The 17,787-nt window shown below is 36.2% G+C and overlaps 1 protein-coding gene across 1 annotated transcript in view; it reads right to left on the reverse strand.

Moving 5' to 3' along the window:
* Positions 1 to 249: 249 nt before the first annotated feature.
* The window catches only part of Dcdc5 (doublecortin domain containing 5), a 129,029-nt gene continuing 111,491 nt past the window's right edge, over positions 250 to 17,787 (reverse strand). Inside the window, exons 12-19 of the mRNA XM_013019609.1 lie at positions 16,971 to 17,174; positions 15,307 to 15,508; positions 14,204 to 14,356; positions 13,392 to 13,493; positions 9,240 to 9,376; positions 7,801 to 7,980; positions 2,534 to 2,684; positions 250 to 371 (exon numbers count right to left, since the gene is read on the reverse strand). Coding sequence (XP_012875063.1) covers positions 250 to 371; positions 2,534 to 2,684; positions 7,801 to 7,980; positions 9,240 to 9,376; positions 13,392 to 13,493; positions 14,204 to 14,356; positions 15,307 to 15,508; positions 16,971 to 17,174 — 1,251 coding nt within the window. The remainder of the gene's footprint in view (positions 372 to 2,533; positions 2,685 to 7,800; positions 7,981 to 9,239; positions 9,377 to 13,391; positions 13,494 to 14,203; positions 14,357 to 15,306; positions 15,509 to 16,970; positions 17,175 to 17,787) is intronic.

The following is a 17,787-nucleotide window of genomic DNA, read 5'->3' on the forward strand; positions in this document are numbered from 1 at the left end:
CTGTGTGAGGGCCTGGGAGTGTGCTCAGTGATAGAACACTTGCCTACCTTGTAGCGGGTTAAAGTCCCAGAGATTCCAAAGAGAGAGAGACAGAGACAGAGAGAGACAGAGACAGAGAAGGAGAGATAGTGTATGAAATTAAAAGGGATAATCATCATACCATAACAAGTATATAAAAAGTATATGAATATGTAAATATAGCTATACTAGCAAAATACACAAATAGGATGGTTCTGATTGAAATTAATTTTATAGATATGACAGAGATAGTAGCTTTGTGGGTGGTGATATCACAATGTCTGTGGCTTGAGGACCTTGCTGCCTTCGGGTTCTGGCGTAATTTGCTCTCATCTCTGTCAGTTGCTTTAACTCTGTTAAAAAAAAATAAAAAGAAAAGCTTTGAGGAAACAAGTCAGTGAATTTACTAAAAATAATTAAAAGTCCAGGATGATGAAAACCTTGAAGATCCCTCCCACTCCGGTCTCTCTTTACACAGTTGACTTGCTCATCACAGAAGATATATGTTAAGAGTCTTTGGATTTTTATGGCATGGAAGGGCAAACCCTCCCACTAAAAAAGAAAACCGAAATGCAAACAGCATTCAAATTTTCTCAGTTTCATTTAGTGTTTGTATGAAAAAAATCATTCTAATATCATCTGGTTTGTTTTTCCAGATTCATTTTCAGAAATGCAATGTGATTGTTTGATGACTAACTTCCACCTGCTAAATTTGTTTCAAAATCATAAATAATCATGGCAAGTTTAGTCTTCAAACTCCTAGGCAGTCTTATTTTCTAACTACATACTTCAGCCAGGACATAAAAAATAATCATATATGGAATGAGAAATTGTTTAGATGTCTTTCAATAAGTACATACATGTAAATAGCATTTCTCTTGTATCCTTCTTCTAAAGCCTTTTGAGTATTTAGATTTCTATCATAAGATTGTTTTTAATGGTCTTTTAGGAAAAATTTAGTAAGTTTCTGAAGAACAATAGAATTAGACTTGGAAATCAATAATATTTTCTAAAATACATAAGCCTCTTTGGGAAGAACGTAGACAAGTGGAGGAAAATGACTAATCCTTTCATGATGAAGAATATAGTGAGGTGTCTACTTTCATAGGAAAGGAATTGTCTTTCACAGCGTAGTTGTGAGTATGTTCACAGAACAGAAGATGCAGAGATGAACATTTGTCTACAGAGACTCGTTCCCAAGCCCGCAGAGTGAACATGGAGCAGTGAGAGAGGGTTTCACTGGTGGCAGGCTTGTTTCTGGGAAAGCAGCCCATTCTGTGGTTTGGGCAGCCTTTCAGCGAATCTGCCTGACACATAATTAGCTTTATTTATCAGATAGGCCTAGTGAACACAATATGGCAAGGAGAGTAGAGTACAGGTAACAGAAGCTTGTCCTAAGAAAGACTAAGCATAATGAAGGGACTAAGCAAGGCTTCTTACTGAACCATTTATGTGTCTACTTTTCAACTGACTTCATTTCAAGTGTGCGCATCTTCTCAGATAGACTGAAAATTCTTCCAGGAAAGGAAGCCTGGAATATTCACAGGGAAAGCTGTCAATTCATACTTACTGAGGATGGGAATTCTTCTAAGCAACCAAGAGGGCTACTTAGAAGGATCACCAAGAGCTGGAATGATGGGTGATAATGGACAATAAGAAGAGCAGAGCAAATAATTCAGACTGGAGCCTGTCTGTGATAAGGACGATGCAAAAGAAATATTTAGGGCAATCCTCAGAACAATGCCAGACATGCCAATAAACCTTTTCTCCTCATTTTTTATCTTCATTCTTATACTATTTGTCTCCATGATAAATGTAAAAATATGACTATATTAAATGTATCTGGATCACTCCCTTATATATAAGGTAATGATGATTTCATAGTACCTTTTAAAAAGATAAAAATTCTAGGATTTTTTTATTATTGGAATGTCAGGTGATTCACTCCCTAATCTTTTAATTTCTTACTTAAAGTAAAAATAAAGTTCTATGGAATTTCCTGAAAATTGTGTCTTTGTTAATATATACCTACTTATTGGAAAGGGATTACATTTCTCAGCATAAACAAGACAAAAATGTTCTTTCCATTTCTGCTATTTATCAAAGAAAATGGTTAAGGAACAGAACAAGATAATAAGCCTAGCATATATTTACTCATTACTAAAGCATTTGTATTAACAAGATATTGTTTAAAACATATGTTTGAAAAGTAGGAAATCGTTGGAGCCTTACTTTCCTCAGGATGGGTAAGAAAATATTTTAAAATGAGACTCTCCTAAGTATTTCTACAAAATAGCCTGGGGAAGGCTCAGACTAACTGAAATTTGAGGTTTATTAGAACAACGTTAATATAATATTCGGGCACATAGACACTGTAAATTGGGATTTTATAACATGATAGAGGAGCAATGAGGAGTACAATTATTGAAAGTTGCAATAACAGGATACAGAGTTCAATTCTTTCTCTTTTTTTAGTTCTTGAAAACCTTGATGGGAAAGAAAGCTCTAGCCATACCTCTTTGGGATATAAAACCATGTCCTGTAGACACACATATGATCATGTCTCGTTCTACGTCGCCCCATGACTGAATCAGCTTTCCACTTGGGGTGTACAGGGTTCTGGCTGGGTGGGGAGTTTTGAGCCGAGAGGAGCAATTGTCAAGTAGCTGAAATATATAATATGAACGAAATCAACTGTCTTAGGAGAACAATTGTCTTAATTTGAATATTCGAATATTTACTCACAACAGCAAGGAACAGGTATAGAAGGAATGATATAGAAGGACTATGATATTCCCTATAGTGCTTAAATAAAGAGGATCTTCCATGAACTATTTTGTGGCTGTATTTTTCCATGGAAGAACACACCTTACTGTCTGAGAAATCCCCAAGTATAATAACTCCTGGACTGAGAATCTAGACATCATAAAATAACTTAGTGCTTCCTTTCTTCCTTGCATCCCTTCTTTCCTTTTTTCCATCCTTTTTTCCTTCCTTTTTTCTTTCTCTTCCTTTTTCTCTTTCTCTTTCTTCCTTTCTTTTTTCCTTTCTTTCTATGAGCAAGAAGCTAGAATGACAAAAGGTGAGGAGACCCACGTCTGCCTCTGTGTAGTCTTCAAATAAGTATGGTAATGACTATGAAAGAAAATAAATACACATAAAAGTTTGGATTTAAGCCTTTTTAACTACATGAATTTAATTTTTATAAAATTTATAAACACCTACAAGGACCTATTCCAGCTTCTCTCAGTTTTTCTTGCAGTATTCATGATAGCATATGAACAGATACAATGTCAATTGCACTAGAAAGATTAGCCACTGTGTTGCCTGACCCCTGAAAACAATTCCATTAAAAAAATGTGAGTAAGGCTTTAAGACAATACAATCAATGCAAGCAAGAAGACAACGTGTGGTGTCTGTACATTTTGCCTGTAAAACTTTGATTTATCAGAGAGCCAGAAGCTTATTTTCCCCAAAATGCAGGGGCAGGTCCACTCAGTTCCAAAACCACTAGTAATACTTCTGTCTATGCATCTATTTGAAGGCTACAATGCACAACAATGCAACGTGCCACGGACAGATCGATTGGGCATTGGATGTTACCTTGCATCTGCAAAATAAATTAGAAATATGAATCAAGATAGAAAATGTGGTAGGGTAATGCAATTGAATCAGTATAGTTTTTCACCCATTACTTTGGTTTGGAGGTAAATGATATAAACTGAATAATGGTCAAATTCATCCAAGATTACATTCCCTTCCATGGAGTGGGATAGAAAAGAAGGATGTCGCCTTCAAAGCAGTTCTACTCCACCTGCTAAGCAATAGCTAGTCAGCAGCAATTGGACTGAATATGTGTATATGAACCAAACCCTCAGGAGAGGACTCTAACCACTTCCTAGTAGATATTTGGGGTGACCAAAGAGAATACCAAAAGGTTAAGAAGAAAAATTGCCAGTAGCGATAATGTGAGGCTTATGTAAGCATTTGACCACATAAAAATGGTACATTGTCCTGGCAGTGAAGATTTTGGAACATGGTTACATCACTAGTACAATTCAGTTGTGCGCCAGTCAAATTTAGTATAACATGGCTCCCATAAACACATGCCCTAGAAAAATGAGATGACAATGTCTAAAAGGGAAAGAATGTTGTAGAAAAGAAGGCAGAGATGATAATGACAACAATGATTATAACTATGATAACAGCTCAAATGGACTGTAACATTTCTATAGACCTGGCGCATTGCTAAAAGTTCTCAAGGACAATCTAATTTTATCCCATAGAAATAATTGTTATCCTCCTCTGAATGATGAGAAAAATAGACAATGGAGAGGTTAGATATGACCACCAAGGCCACACAGTAAGAGAAGAGATGGCACTAAATTGGAACAAGGGGAAATTTGCATGAAATGAGGCAGGGAGGGAAAACAAAAGCTTCTGTATTACAGAAAATCAAATAAGTATTAGAGAGAGCTAGATAGAGAAAATTCTCCGAGGATGCAAAGAAAGTACTAGAGGCAAATTTATGAGAGTTAAACATCTGGAATATCAAGACATCGGCTATCAAATGTACACAATATTATGGTTACTGGAAATAAAGCCACAATAAATTAAGAAAGCAATTACTTTAAAAATAGAAGAAAACTTTTTTTTTCTCTCCCAAATAAAGAACCATTTTGAGATCATATAGATTGATCTAGGACAAAGCAAAATTTAATGGAAAAATAACTAACATTTAAACAGGATACTAGAAGTTTACAACCAGCCAAGTAATGAATTACAGTAAAAAGCTCCTGTATACAAAGCCCAGAATATACATCATCTATTTCAAATTGTTTAAAAATTGAGTCAAATTCCCTATTATTGGGAAGTCATAATATAAAATGACTAGTATTAATCATTACAATTTCCAAAACATGAGATACCTGCCACAAAAAAAATCAGAAAACATGGAATAAATTATTTTAAGTCTTCATATACATAAAATAAAAAGCTTAAGCAATATCAATAAAGGAAGTAAACAAAATAAAGAAAAATGAGAAAACTTTTCTTCTGATCTCTCATAGGTTCATTTATTTATATTTTTATGTTTATAATTATTATAACAAAAATAAATTATAATAAAGATATATAAACTCTTATAATAAACAATAAAATCAGAACAAGAGAAATAATTCACCTAAAGGAATAGGCAAAATTATCATGTGAACATGTAATATGATTCTTTTCTTAGAAAACTTAGATAAATCAAATGAAATAAGTAATAACACATGAGTATTAAATAAAATAACCAAATATAAAATAAAGTTTAAAACATTAATAGTTCTCATGGTTGCCCAAAATAGACATTTAGAAAATTCAGTGGTGGAATATTGATCAGAATAGAACAGAATAGATAGAACAGGTTCTAAGATAGGTCAGCTTATGATCTTTAAAGATATTCTTAATGCTTAGTGTTTCAAATGTTTACTCAAGTATTATTTTTAAAGAGAAAGAAAAGAAAGGAAGGAAGGAAGGAAGGAAGGAAGGAAGGAAGGAAGGAAAGAAAGAAAGAAAGAAGGAAAGAAAAAGAAAGAGAGAGATCAGACTTACAATTTTTATGATAAAGTTCACAGTAAAGGAACAATGTCTATGAATAATTCCTCACCCACAGTCTATTTTACAAGTTTAGTTTTCATAGAACAAATATTTTCAGAGTAGGGTTTCAGGGGCCTTATGAAACCACTTCATGCTCGCTGTGGACATGAGATATTTGCTGATCCAAATCAAAATTACCTGTGTTTCTTTCATGCATTTTTGTTCAATCATTTACGACTGTTCCTCTGCAGAGAAAGAACACAGTGATTTTGAGATCCCATGGAATCAAAAAGATATCACAGGGCAGAGAGAAAACAAATGCTTCAGACTAAGAAGGGTTTGGGCAAGCACACAGAAACACACATTGGTCCTGAAGAGAGAGCCACTAACCCTAGACAGAGGGCTGCCTGGGTACTTTGATGACTGATGAGCCAACCACAGTTGGAGCTAAGAACAGCCATAGCCATGTTCAAAGAGTAAAATGGGAAGAATAAGACCAAATCATCTAGAATAGCTGCAGTAGTGAGAGCAGTTGAGAGCAAACCTGCATTGGGCGGGATTCGAATAACATCTAGGGGTTTCATTATAGAAGGGGAAGAGAAGAACTCTGAAAGGTGCCTCTTTCTGATTCTTCAACCAAAAGTATCCACCATTGAAACTTTCACCACCTTCAGTGTCATTAATCAGATCCCTCCCAGGGAAATCTACACTCTACCCCTATATGCTGCCAGCTGGTCCAAATGCACAGTTCCTTCTCCAGAAGTGTTCTTTACAGCTGGAGAGTCTGGAAGCACATATTTCTAACTTACAACCAAGAATATCCTGCAAGTCCCTAAACAGAAATACAAGGCATGACAAAGGAAAAGACTGGGAAAAAACTGGTTTGTAATAAAGCAAATATCTTAATATCTTTTCTATATCAAGACGCCTTTTATCTCACATGCCATGACTTTATTCAGAAACAAGCAGAAGTTCAAGCACTTCAGTCTGGAATAGTGTTATGGACTGAATTCTGTCCTCTTGAGAGTCAGACTGAAGCCTTAGCATCCACTGTAACTGCATTTGAATATAGAGCCAGCTAGAAGAAGGTAATTAAATTTAAGTAAGGTAGTCATTTAAAGGATGAAGATAAAATGTATAATCGCATATATAATGCACTCTTTTCTCAAACCAAGCACAATCTCCAAGCACCAGACTACTTAGGAGGCTGCGATCTAAGGATCAAGGTTCAAAGCCAGCCTGGACAGATAAATCTGAGAAATCTGTCTTCAATTAATTAGCAAAAAGCTGAAACTGGAAACCTAGTTCAAATGGTAAAGTGCTAGCTGTGAGCTAAAAGGACTAAATACTATTTGAAATATCACCGCAACGGAAATTTTGTTTCAGAAAAACTTCCAGAATCCCTTTTTATGTGATTAAAATTTTCATTTAAAGACAAAATGTCAAAGATTGGGTGTAATGGTGTGTGCTTGTAATCCCAGCTACACCAGAGAGGTAGGAAGATGACAGTCTGAGACTGGCCTAAGATAAAAATACAATAACCTGTCTGAAAAATGACAAAGAAAATATTAAAAAGACTGTGACTCAAGTATTAAAGCACGTACCTGCTTAGCAAGCACAGACCCTGAGTTCAACCCACAGCCCACCCCACCCCCCCGCACCGACGTTGTCAAGTTCGTTTTTGACATGACAACTTGTACTTCTCATTGTTGCAACAGGTCTCCACCTGTATCTTTAAACGACTTGTTTTTCCCCATCTCCTCCACAAGTTATACTGACATCAAATATAGTGAAAGCAGGGGTTATACTGTGGGGGAGGGACATAGAAAGCAACAAGGAAGTAATCTTATAAATGTGTTAGAAACACATGCATGAAAGAAAAAAACATTAAAATACATATCTAAGGGTTCATTTTCCTAACATACATATACTAGATATTGCAAATAAGGGAAACCATGGGACCTATGTTTCTTTGGGCCTGGCTTACTTCACTTAATATAATTTTTTCCAAGTTTTCACATTTCATTTTGCTTTCATACAAGTTCAATTCTTAACCAGGCCAACCCAAACAGAAGGTTACTGTGCCCATTTCCCAGGTGAGAAAGTAAAGCTCAGAGAAGTAAATTGTAGATCTAAAGATGTAATATTGTCAGGGGTAGACTGAAATGCAGGCCTATTGGGCCCCTTTCACATGAAATTTACCTCTGAAATACTTTTGCCCCAGGCAAAGGTGCCATCTTCAGGAGATTGTCCATTCATATAAGCCCAAACTCGTTTGGTGTTGGGTTGTTTGTACAGGCTGCTCTGCTGGATTGCGTTACGTTTGGTCACAGTTGGAGACTTTGGTTTGGATTGTAGTTCTTGGACCTCAGAAAGATGTGCCTGTCAAGAAAATCCCAAAGGATACCACACCTGGAGAACTATTTAATGTATGCAAGGAATGTGATACACACCAGAAATACCTTGTAAATTCAATATGCTATAATAGGGTATTATAGGAGATTTTTCGAAGCAACAATGAAATGCATTAACCTCTCCTGTTACAGACTCGCTGATAAATTCCTCTTGCTTCAATGAAACATTAAAGACATCAACAATCAGTGGGGTAATAATAAGAAGGCCATCGTTTTGGCAAGCATTGAACTTTCATTTATAATTTGGAGACATGAAGGCAGATGTGTTTCTAGATTTCTGCACGCTGTTTCTCCTACTGAGAGATTTCTCTGCATCTCACAAATGAGTTTTTGATTTAGAATCACAACATCATTTCCTTTAACTAAAAACAAAATCATTCTTGAGGTATTGGACATGAGTGTTGTTTAAATCCTTACTTGCTATCTTTTAAAATTCAGCAGTCACTCTTCTACTTTGCCAGATCCCTGCCAGGCAGCTTTTCATCCGACTTCAAGCAGTTCAATGCTTTGCATTCACTCCCTGGTCAGTGATTTATCCTTTTTAACTTGGCAAGAAGTCATATTTCTAGCAATGTCAATTTATTTTTTTCTAGTAACCTTGACTTAGGCACATGCCTAACATTTAGGTTGAACGTATTTTAGGAATTTGAGGAAACCTATTAAATAGGAACATAGCATTTGATGAAAAACTTCACAAAGTAAAAGGTTTCCCTGGTCTCTATCCCCAGTCCTCTCTCAATAGCTGACCTTTCTCTTTTCAACGTTTTTATGCCTGGCAATCCTGACTGATTAACCACTTGGACAGAAACCACTTTTTCAATACCTCACTTTTGAATGTCTCCATTGCAATTAGTATTTTGCTCCTTGCTCCTTTTACATATTGAGACATACCCTCAGGAGCAATGAGCAATGAAGCCATCAGGCTCAACTTGACTACACTTATTGTAATTACTTTTCTACAGATCCTTTGGGCCTTTTTCTCTTCTTTGCTAAGGTCATAATTTCTGGTCTCCATTCAAACACAACAGATTTTCATATGAGCTGGCTTGTCTCTTTCATAGTTACTCTCCAAATGCCAATTTCAAGGCTTGGCATATGCTCCTATGGTCATAACTGACCAGATGCTAAGACTGTATTAATAGCATCATTTTAAAATTCCAGATTGCACTTCTAAATTCTTATAAAAGGTGGCAGAGACTTTAGGGTCTGGAATCCTAGAAAGCATACCTCTGTCAGCCTTATAAGTTCCATGAGTTTAATTTCCTCTGGAGTCTGTTCTGTCCAGCCACCTTCTACCACCACCGGCTGAGCAGGGCTTTTGGTGGGAACCATGGTGGCTGGTTGACGTGTTGCTACTCGCCGCCCTAGGGAGGGAAAACATTTCTAGAAATGGTTGTTTCTGATGACAGGTCTTCAACTTTCAAATAAATTGGTTCAGCTCTCTGTCTATAAATTATTCCGTCCAGGAGCATAGGCTAAACTATTAAAATATCATAAAAGCAAAGATGCCTAAGGTAATAATACTTAACAATACCTCTTCCTATGGGAGCTTGAGGCAGTAAATGGCCAGGATAGGCACACTCACTTCACAGATGGGAAAGAAGGATAACACACTGACTTCCACCCTGGCCCCAGCCTTGCTTGCACGTTACAGTTCAGCAGTTAATTTAGTCAAATAGAATTCATGACCTTATTTAGTCCCCATCATCTCTTCCAGTCTTCGAACATATGTTTTGTTCTCTTTGCTAATAATAAGCCTTTCCCCCACAATTAGCTTAGCAGCCTGGGGATTAAGTATTTCTAAAATAATATTAACCCAAGAGACAAGAACCCTTTTTTTTTCCTAGCTAATAATACCCTGTGAGCACAATTAGTTTCTGACACCTCTACTGCGCCCTTTATGCTATTAAGAAGCTGTGGTGAGAGAAAATATTTATTGGAATACTATATTCTGGAATATCACAGACATAATTTAATAAGAGTAGTGATTCAAATTTATGCATTCTTTCAAGAAGACCACTTAAAATCATTATAAAAGAGGTTTAAAAAGTCACACTTATGAAATGATTTTCTTGTTCTGTGTTGAAGATATAGTTGGCCTTGAATCTCCTACTGAGATATAAATTTCTCAACTAAAAGTAATGTTTTATCTTGTATAATCCTTCCAGAAATAATAACTGTGGGTCAGGAATTGTATTGAATGATGCAAACACAAACATCTTTGAGAGAGTCCATATCTCAAGTTTGGTAGGGAAAACAGATGTCAAGAAAATGATTGTTGCTATAGGTTGCAACTGGGCTGTGTAATAGGGTCTTGCAGAGAACATACCTGGGGACATTGATCTCATCCAAGCTGTCAGCAAAGACATCTTTGTGAAAGTAAGAGTTAGGGTGAAAATAAGGACTAGAAGCATGGCTCGTGTGGTAGAACACCAGCTTTGAGGGAGGACTATTCAAAGGAAGGTGATTGTATTCACCCACCATTCCTGTCACCATTCTATCCCAAATACCCTTGGACAACACATATTTCAGCTTTCTGGTATTTATTTTGTTAAGCTGTCGATTAATTATTCAAAAGAGTTGAGATGAGTGAGGTTGAGATAGATGGAGAGGCGAATGATAGAGTGACACTGGACACTGATCAAGATGCACTGAAGCCATAAATTGGCATATGTTGAATTGAAACCCCTTTGTGCACCTATTTACAGGTAATAAAAATAAATTAATTTAATTTATTTTTTGTCAGTTGTGGGGCCTGAACTCTGGGCCTGGGCACTGTCCCTCAGCTCTTCAGCTCAAGGCGAGCACTCTACCACTGAGCCATCTTCCCAGGCCCAATAAATTTAATTTTTAAAAGGAAGGTGAATCTCAGTTTTGTTGACAAGGTACTCTTACTGTATATGTTTTCAGACAAGGCTAAAAACAAAACTCTTGGAAATAATCTATTATTTGCAAAGGATAAACAATTTGTGTCTTATAAGTCAAGTTTATGCAAATAGACCCAGCAATAAAAATACATGGCAGCAGTGACTTTTCAAGGAAACCAGAACTACATGTACTTCAACATCACTCACATACAATTTTTGAAGGTGGGAAAAAAGCAACTGAATCAATCAGCCAATGAGTTTTAGTGTTAATACTACTAGCTAAAGTACTTTGCAAAACACCACAGTGGCTCCGTAACACAAATTCATACTAACTATAGTTTTTACTAACTTTATTCATGGAATACAGATGACATTAATTTATGATGTTATAACTTTTAATGGATAATATTGCAACAAGTACGTTATTTATAAGGCATCCTCAGCATTAAAATTTTCTTCAATTAAAGAGAGTTCAGCAATTGTTTACTATTCATACTATTGAGAGCCAGAGACTAATTATAAGAACCATGAAAATATATTATGCACGATTTATTTTTTGTCAACCTGTTTCTAATGGTCTTCAGCAAATGAATACAATTGCACCGTAAGTCTTATGAAGATACTCCATCAGAAAAGGTTTCGGTTTGGGAAAGGTTTTTATAATAATCTGTTATTTATGTAGGTACGAATATCATAAATTAAAACAAAGAAAAAACTGGCATATGCATTATTTTATTTTATTGTTACTTTTGCCCATATATCCTATGCTATTTCACATGAGATCATCGATAGTCATGATAATAGCTAACAAATAATGGAGCATGCCTCTTCCCTACTCCTAAGGTATCATTTCATGTGGATAGAGCCTTGCTGATATTGCAAAGTGAAAACTAGGAAAAATAAGCTAAATACTTTGGCCCCTTTTTACCTTTTTTTTCCTGGAAGCTGCGTAACAAGTGTTTTACTATTCTTTCACTTATGTCTCAACCTGGACAGTTCTCCTCATGGCCCTCCTTTGTTGAGAGACCCACCCTTGTTCAGCTTCTGCAGTGTCTGGAAGAGGGAATCCATCCAGCTGAGAGCTGGAACTCTCATACTAAACAGCGTTATCTTTATAAGTAACAAAGGTGATGCGTTGGCTTATTCTGCACTCCTGAGTTTCAGACCCCATGATGGAAAATGGCTGCCTTGTCAGGAAACAGGCTACCACATGGGATTTCAGCCTTGTCCTAAAGATGCTAGGGATGCTTGAAAGATTTTATTCATGAAATACTATATCACCCATATTTCTGCTTGTTCATTACAACTTCAGAATATCACCACTATAAGGAAAAGTATTGCCAAGACTGGAAGCAGGAAGAGGAGTCAAAAAAAGCTGTTCCAGTAATCTAGGGAACACATGATATAAGCTTAAAGCTGGATACTGAGAGTAGAGATGTAGAGGTTAGAATTCATGTGAGATCAATCTCACAAATCAAATTAATAAGACTTCCAAATAGTTGTTGAGGAAGGAGACAGAGAGGGAGATACCAAGAATGACTCCAGTGTTTCTGTGAAAGAGCATATGGATGGATGACAGTAGAATCCACTGCTGGAGGAAACAAAGAGGTGTTGAAGTGAAGGATATAAAAGCCTTAGTTTTGGATATCCCCAACATTTAATGTCTACCTGTAGGAATAGAGGATTTTTTGAGTAGTAATAGATGCCTTTACTTGAACTCTACCATCATTCCTTTGGTAAGAATTTCATAAGGACCATTTCAAACCAGAGTTGTCTTCTGCATTTAGAAATGTTTAGGTTATTTACTAAGACTACAAGAGAGTACACCTATTTAGAAGTTGAATTACAAAAGGTGTTGACTCTTAGACTTAAGTCTATAGGGTATCCTTTCTATTACAAAGAGATTCTCAAAAACTCACTTGTAATTCAAGTGTTTAGGTAATATAATGTCAGCATTGAGACTTCCTGACAAAAAGTACAAAGAAGACACATAACAACAGATTTTTTTTGCTATGACTAATGTGTATTAGGCTGCTTGAAAAAAGAGGGGTCTTTGAGATATTGAAACCAAATTTTGAGGATTTCAGCGCTTCCTCATCCCAGTTATTTAAAGCAAAAGCAAACTCAGGAAAAGTACAAACACAACTTCTTACCAGCAATACTGAAGTCAGTCGGGTTAAAAAAATAACTAAAACCCATAGAATTCATAAAATGTTAAGTCGGGGCTTACTTCACAAGCACTAAGAGATATTGTCATCATTTTTAATGTTTATATGTTATTTAGCATTTCGTTTAATATAAAGTTTGCAAATATTAAGTTAACGGTGAAAGGTTATGCTTTTAAAAATCCAATAGATTTCAGAATTTGCTCATGGGAATTAATGTAGGGCAATAGTTAAACAATAATTACTGGTTAAATAAGACATTCATAGGTAATTGTAGAAATAACCATCAGCAAGCAAGCTTATATTTAGAGTTAAACATGGAGATGTATAGTTTAGTTCATACTGACCTTTTAACTGTCTCATTTTGTGTTTCATGGTATCTAAATCAGCCAAAAGTTTGTCCTTTTTCAGCCAGTTTCGTTTCTCTTCTTTTTCTGCTTTCTGTAAAGCTAATATAAAAAAATGCGTGATATTTTATCTTGCATTCCTTTATCAACAACATTTATCATGAACACCAATAATTTATAAAGAACTTTCTGCTTCAAGAAATTGATTCAATTAGAAACAAGTAATTAAAAGGTAAGGGTCATTAAAAAGAAACCTCATTTGAAAGATGACAGGGCTTAAGGCATTTTTTATGGAACAGAGGGAGAAAAAGAGCGATGCTGTTTTATTATATAGATTTACCATATGCAATAGCCATATTTCATTTTCCACTTCCACAAACTATTTGGAGGTGATGAAAGCCTGGCTTGGAACCCATTCATTTTTTAAACATCCACCTAGTGCCTAAAGGGTACAATTCTTAAAAATGAAAATGTGTAGACAGGTCGTCCTCAGTGTGAATTAAACTCATTTGTTATTTTCTAATGTATACCATTATTCTCAGTCTTATAGACCAAGGATCTCTTTATCAACTAAATTAGACATTTCTCCACGCAGAATACTCCATTCCAGTAAGAAAAAGCAGTCAATTGTGCAAATATGAGACCATTGCTATCCTTGTGCATATATTAATTGATGGACTGCCTGTGTTTTTGCATAAATGTGATGTTATGTTGACATTCTGCCTATTAATTCATTTTCTTATGCTGACATAAAATTTGTTTCTCTCTCTCTTTATAAACTTCCTTGAAGGAATGCAAACTAAGAAGCTCACCATTTGGAGGTAGAAATGGCTCACCGCAAGATACCCAGATGGCAATAGGATTTCTCAGAACAAGGGTGAGCAAAACCTCATCTACACCATCCAAACAAGCAGATTTCCCAGTTCCTTGAAATAGTTTGTTTTTTGCTTTCATTATTGAGTTTTCTGAAAAATAAATGACACATATTCAATGAATAAAGGAAAGCATGCCTTCTGAGAATGTTTATGAAAAATATCTCATTAAAAACTTTATTTAAATAGAAGATACAAATATTAGAGACCATAAATCTGGTTAGCCTCTTAATACATCAAGGATAGAAATCTCACACAAAGAAAGCTCTGCTGATTCCACTACTAGCATCATTTTATTTCATTACTAAAGTGTTTTAAGATACAAATCCCTCCTCTCAAATTAGAACAAGACCCACAAAGATGCACCTTATTAGAGGCTGTACTATGATTTTCAATAAGGGACATCAACTCAAGCTTCTGGCAGGTGTTAAAAGCAGTGCAGACAGCAAGACAGAGGAGAGTTAGATGGCTAGAGTCTTTCTCTTCTAATAATAAGAGGAGATTTGGTCTAACAATGATTACGTACATGCTGTCAGTTGGCTGTTGTTTCTGAATTTGGAAACAAAAGATGATCCATGAAGTAGCTAAACTATCTAAATCACTTTGATAATTTTATGGAATTCATTTTTTCTATGCTAAAGTCAAATTTTACATTTTTTGCCAGCCTGGGGCTTGAACTCAGAGCCTGGGCACTGTCCCTGAGGTGTTTTTGTTCAAGGCTAGCACTGTATCACTTGAGCCACTTCTGGTGTTTTCTGTGTATATGGTACTGAGGAATCAAACCCAGGGCTTTCTGTATGCTTGGCAAGCACTCTACCACAAAGCCACATTCCCAGCCCCTATATTATTTTTACTTTTCCTTCTTTTGCAAGGTAAAGTCATTATGAGAATCATATTGATACTCAGAATCACTTACCAAAGTAGCTGACTGGGATTGAAAAATTCTAACAATGAAAACTGAATGAAAAAAAAAATCACATTAACTTTTTTCATGGCTGCATGTAAGTAGAACCAGCTAATAACTGAGTTAGACTATAGCCAACCTTCGATATTTTCAATAGTGCTCTCTTCTCTTTCAACAGGAGCTCTGTCATTCTTCTGTTCCTCAGTGCATCTTTGGATACAAGCTTCCTCTAGAGCCCATAAAACTAAATCGTGCAGAGAATGGATTGTGGTTCCATCTCTGGTATACACTTTTGAGGCTGCTCTGTTAAGTCCAAGTTGTTCCATGCATTCTGTAAGAAGCTATATAACACAAGCTGTAAAGGACTGACATGGACAACAACAGCCCTGAGAAGAATAACAAAGAGCTTGCAATTTTAGAAATTTGGGGAAAGACTTTATGTTTAGACAGTAGAAATTCGAGAACCGAGTGATCTTGCTGGTTACATAGCGATGCGTCTGATGGTTGCCCTACCTGATCCCGCAACATCAGGCTTATCCAGCTGTAAAAATTCTTAGCTCTGAAGATTTCACTTAGCAGTTATGCATGCCAAAAGATATGCAGCATGTGAGTATTTTGTCAAAAGTTTTTAACCTAGAAATCTACTTTCATTGCTGAAACTTCTTTGCACAACTACTTAAAGATAATAATTTTTTTAAAAATCGACTTTCATTTTGTTGCTCTATGAGGTCTAACGCTGCAGTATTTCAGATGGATGGACAGCTTTAAATAAATGAGTAAATTTTTAAACAAGAACTGACTTATACTATTGTCACTGTTTTACAGATAGAAAGTGGGATGGAAGGTTAGTATTTTTTCCAAGATCTTTATAAAAGCCATTCTTTGAGTTACTAACTCTTATACTTTACATAATGCAATGTAGAGAGATATCTTACTTTAAAAATCCATTTTTTGATCACAGGAATTAGTGAACAGGTGTGTATGAGTGTGTTTGTTTGCACAGCCTGGTATGTAATTCCATGTTATAGGTAACATCTTTGTAAAATGTGTATTGAAAACATTGACCAGAACGTTTAACAAGACTATCATGAGACAATGGAAGGACCAAGCTGGCCTGTGCTTTTCCTCTCTCCCAAGGACAACACAGCCTAAAAGGAAGACCCAAAGTCATTCCAAACACATTCCTCAATTCTCTCATTCAGCATGAAGTGAGATGCTTTATCAATAAATATGTGTTTAAATGACCCAGCTGATAAGGGAGGTGACATTTCTTAGACTATGAATTCATGTGGCATAAAACTTGAAGCTGGCCTGGGAAACATGAGAGGAAAAAGCCTCTGTTCTTCACAAGAAAGAAGGAAATTTGGTATTATTGTTTTATCTTCACTTTTGCACCAATCTAAAAGCCATAGTGTGGTGCTTAACTACATGACCTAGTGCTCTTGCCTGGCTTTTTCTCTAAATGCTGGCACACTATCACTTGAGCTATACCTCCACCTCTGGCCTTTTACTGGTTATTTCCAGATGTGATTTTCATGGATTTGTCTGGTTTTGAACCCAAATCTTCAGATTTCAGCCTTCTGAGTCACTAGAATTGCAGGCATATTTTTGTTTCTTCCCAAAAGCCTGTATTCAAAGAAATAAACTTTTTAAAAGAATGCCTTTAAAAATCTGAGATCTTGATCTCATCAATTTGAATTGGTGCCTCTGGTTGAGGACATTTATCACTCCACCTCACTGCATTCTCTCACCACTATCATTACCTCTGACGATGCAAAGCACCATTAAGTGATAGTCACTTACCATGGGGAATGTTTTAGCCACAATTAACTTTCCATTGCGGTATCCTTCCCCATTTCTGTATGCAATTATCTTCACTGACTGCTGGTTCAGAGCTGCCACATCCTTGTGAGCCATAGTTGGCGGGCAAGCCTTTGTCCGTAAGGATAACAGACGTTCTTCATAATAATTTAGAGTTTTCTCAACCTCATCAGATGATAGATCAACCTGATTTGTTGAAGAAAAAAATATATGAACACAAACAGTTTTCTTTCAGTTTTGCTACTTTGGCATATTTCAATCCCCAATCTCTTCACTTAATGAATATATGTGTGTGTGGTAGTAAATTTTGCACAGCTAACCTCATATACTAGAGATTTCTCATGCCATAGTAGGAAGGATTTGGCGTTAGTATTCTTGCTTTCTTTCGAACCTTGTCGTTTGCGTTACAGGGTGACTTGTGGGACTCTCACTTGAGGGTTTTGCCTTCTGTGTGTGTTTTATTTTGTCTTGCTTTGTTTAGCCTGGGAGGTGAGGGAACTTTTTGTTGTTGTTGTTGTTTCTTTTGATTTTTTTTTTTGTCGGTTGTGGGGCTTGAACTCTGGACCTGGGCCCTGTCCCTCATCTCTTCAGCTCAAGGCTAGCACTCTACCACTTGAGCTACAGCTCCACTTCCTCTTTTGATTTTTCTCTACAACAAATGATGGAAGAAGATTCCAGGACCAGAGTGACTCTGAAGGCTCAGTAAGGGAACACTAACATGACAGATATTCTCTGAAATTTTTACTTCAGGAGACTGTCACTCCAGGGTGGAAGCTATTAATGAATGAGGAGTGGAATC

This window comes from Dipodomys ordii, unplaced genomic scaffold (assembly GCF_000151885.1).
Source record: "Dipodomys ordii isolate 6190 unplaced genomic scaffold, Dord_2.0 Scaffold46, whole genome shotgun sequence".
NCBI classification, from domain to species: Eukaryota; Metazoa; Chordata; class Mammalia; order Rodentia; family Heteromyidae; genus Dipodomys; species Dipodomys ordii.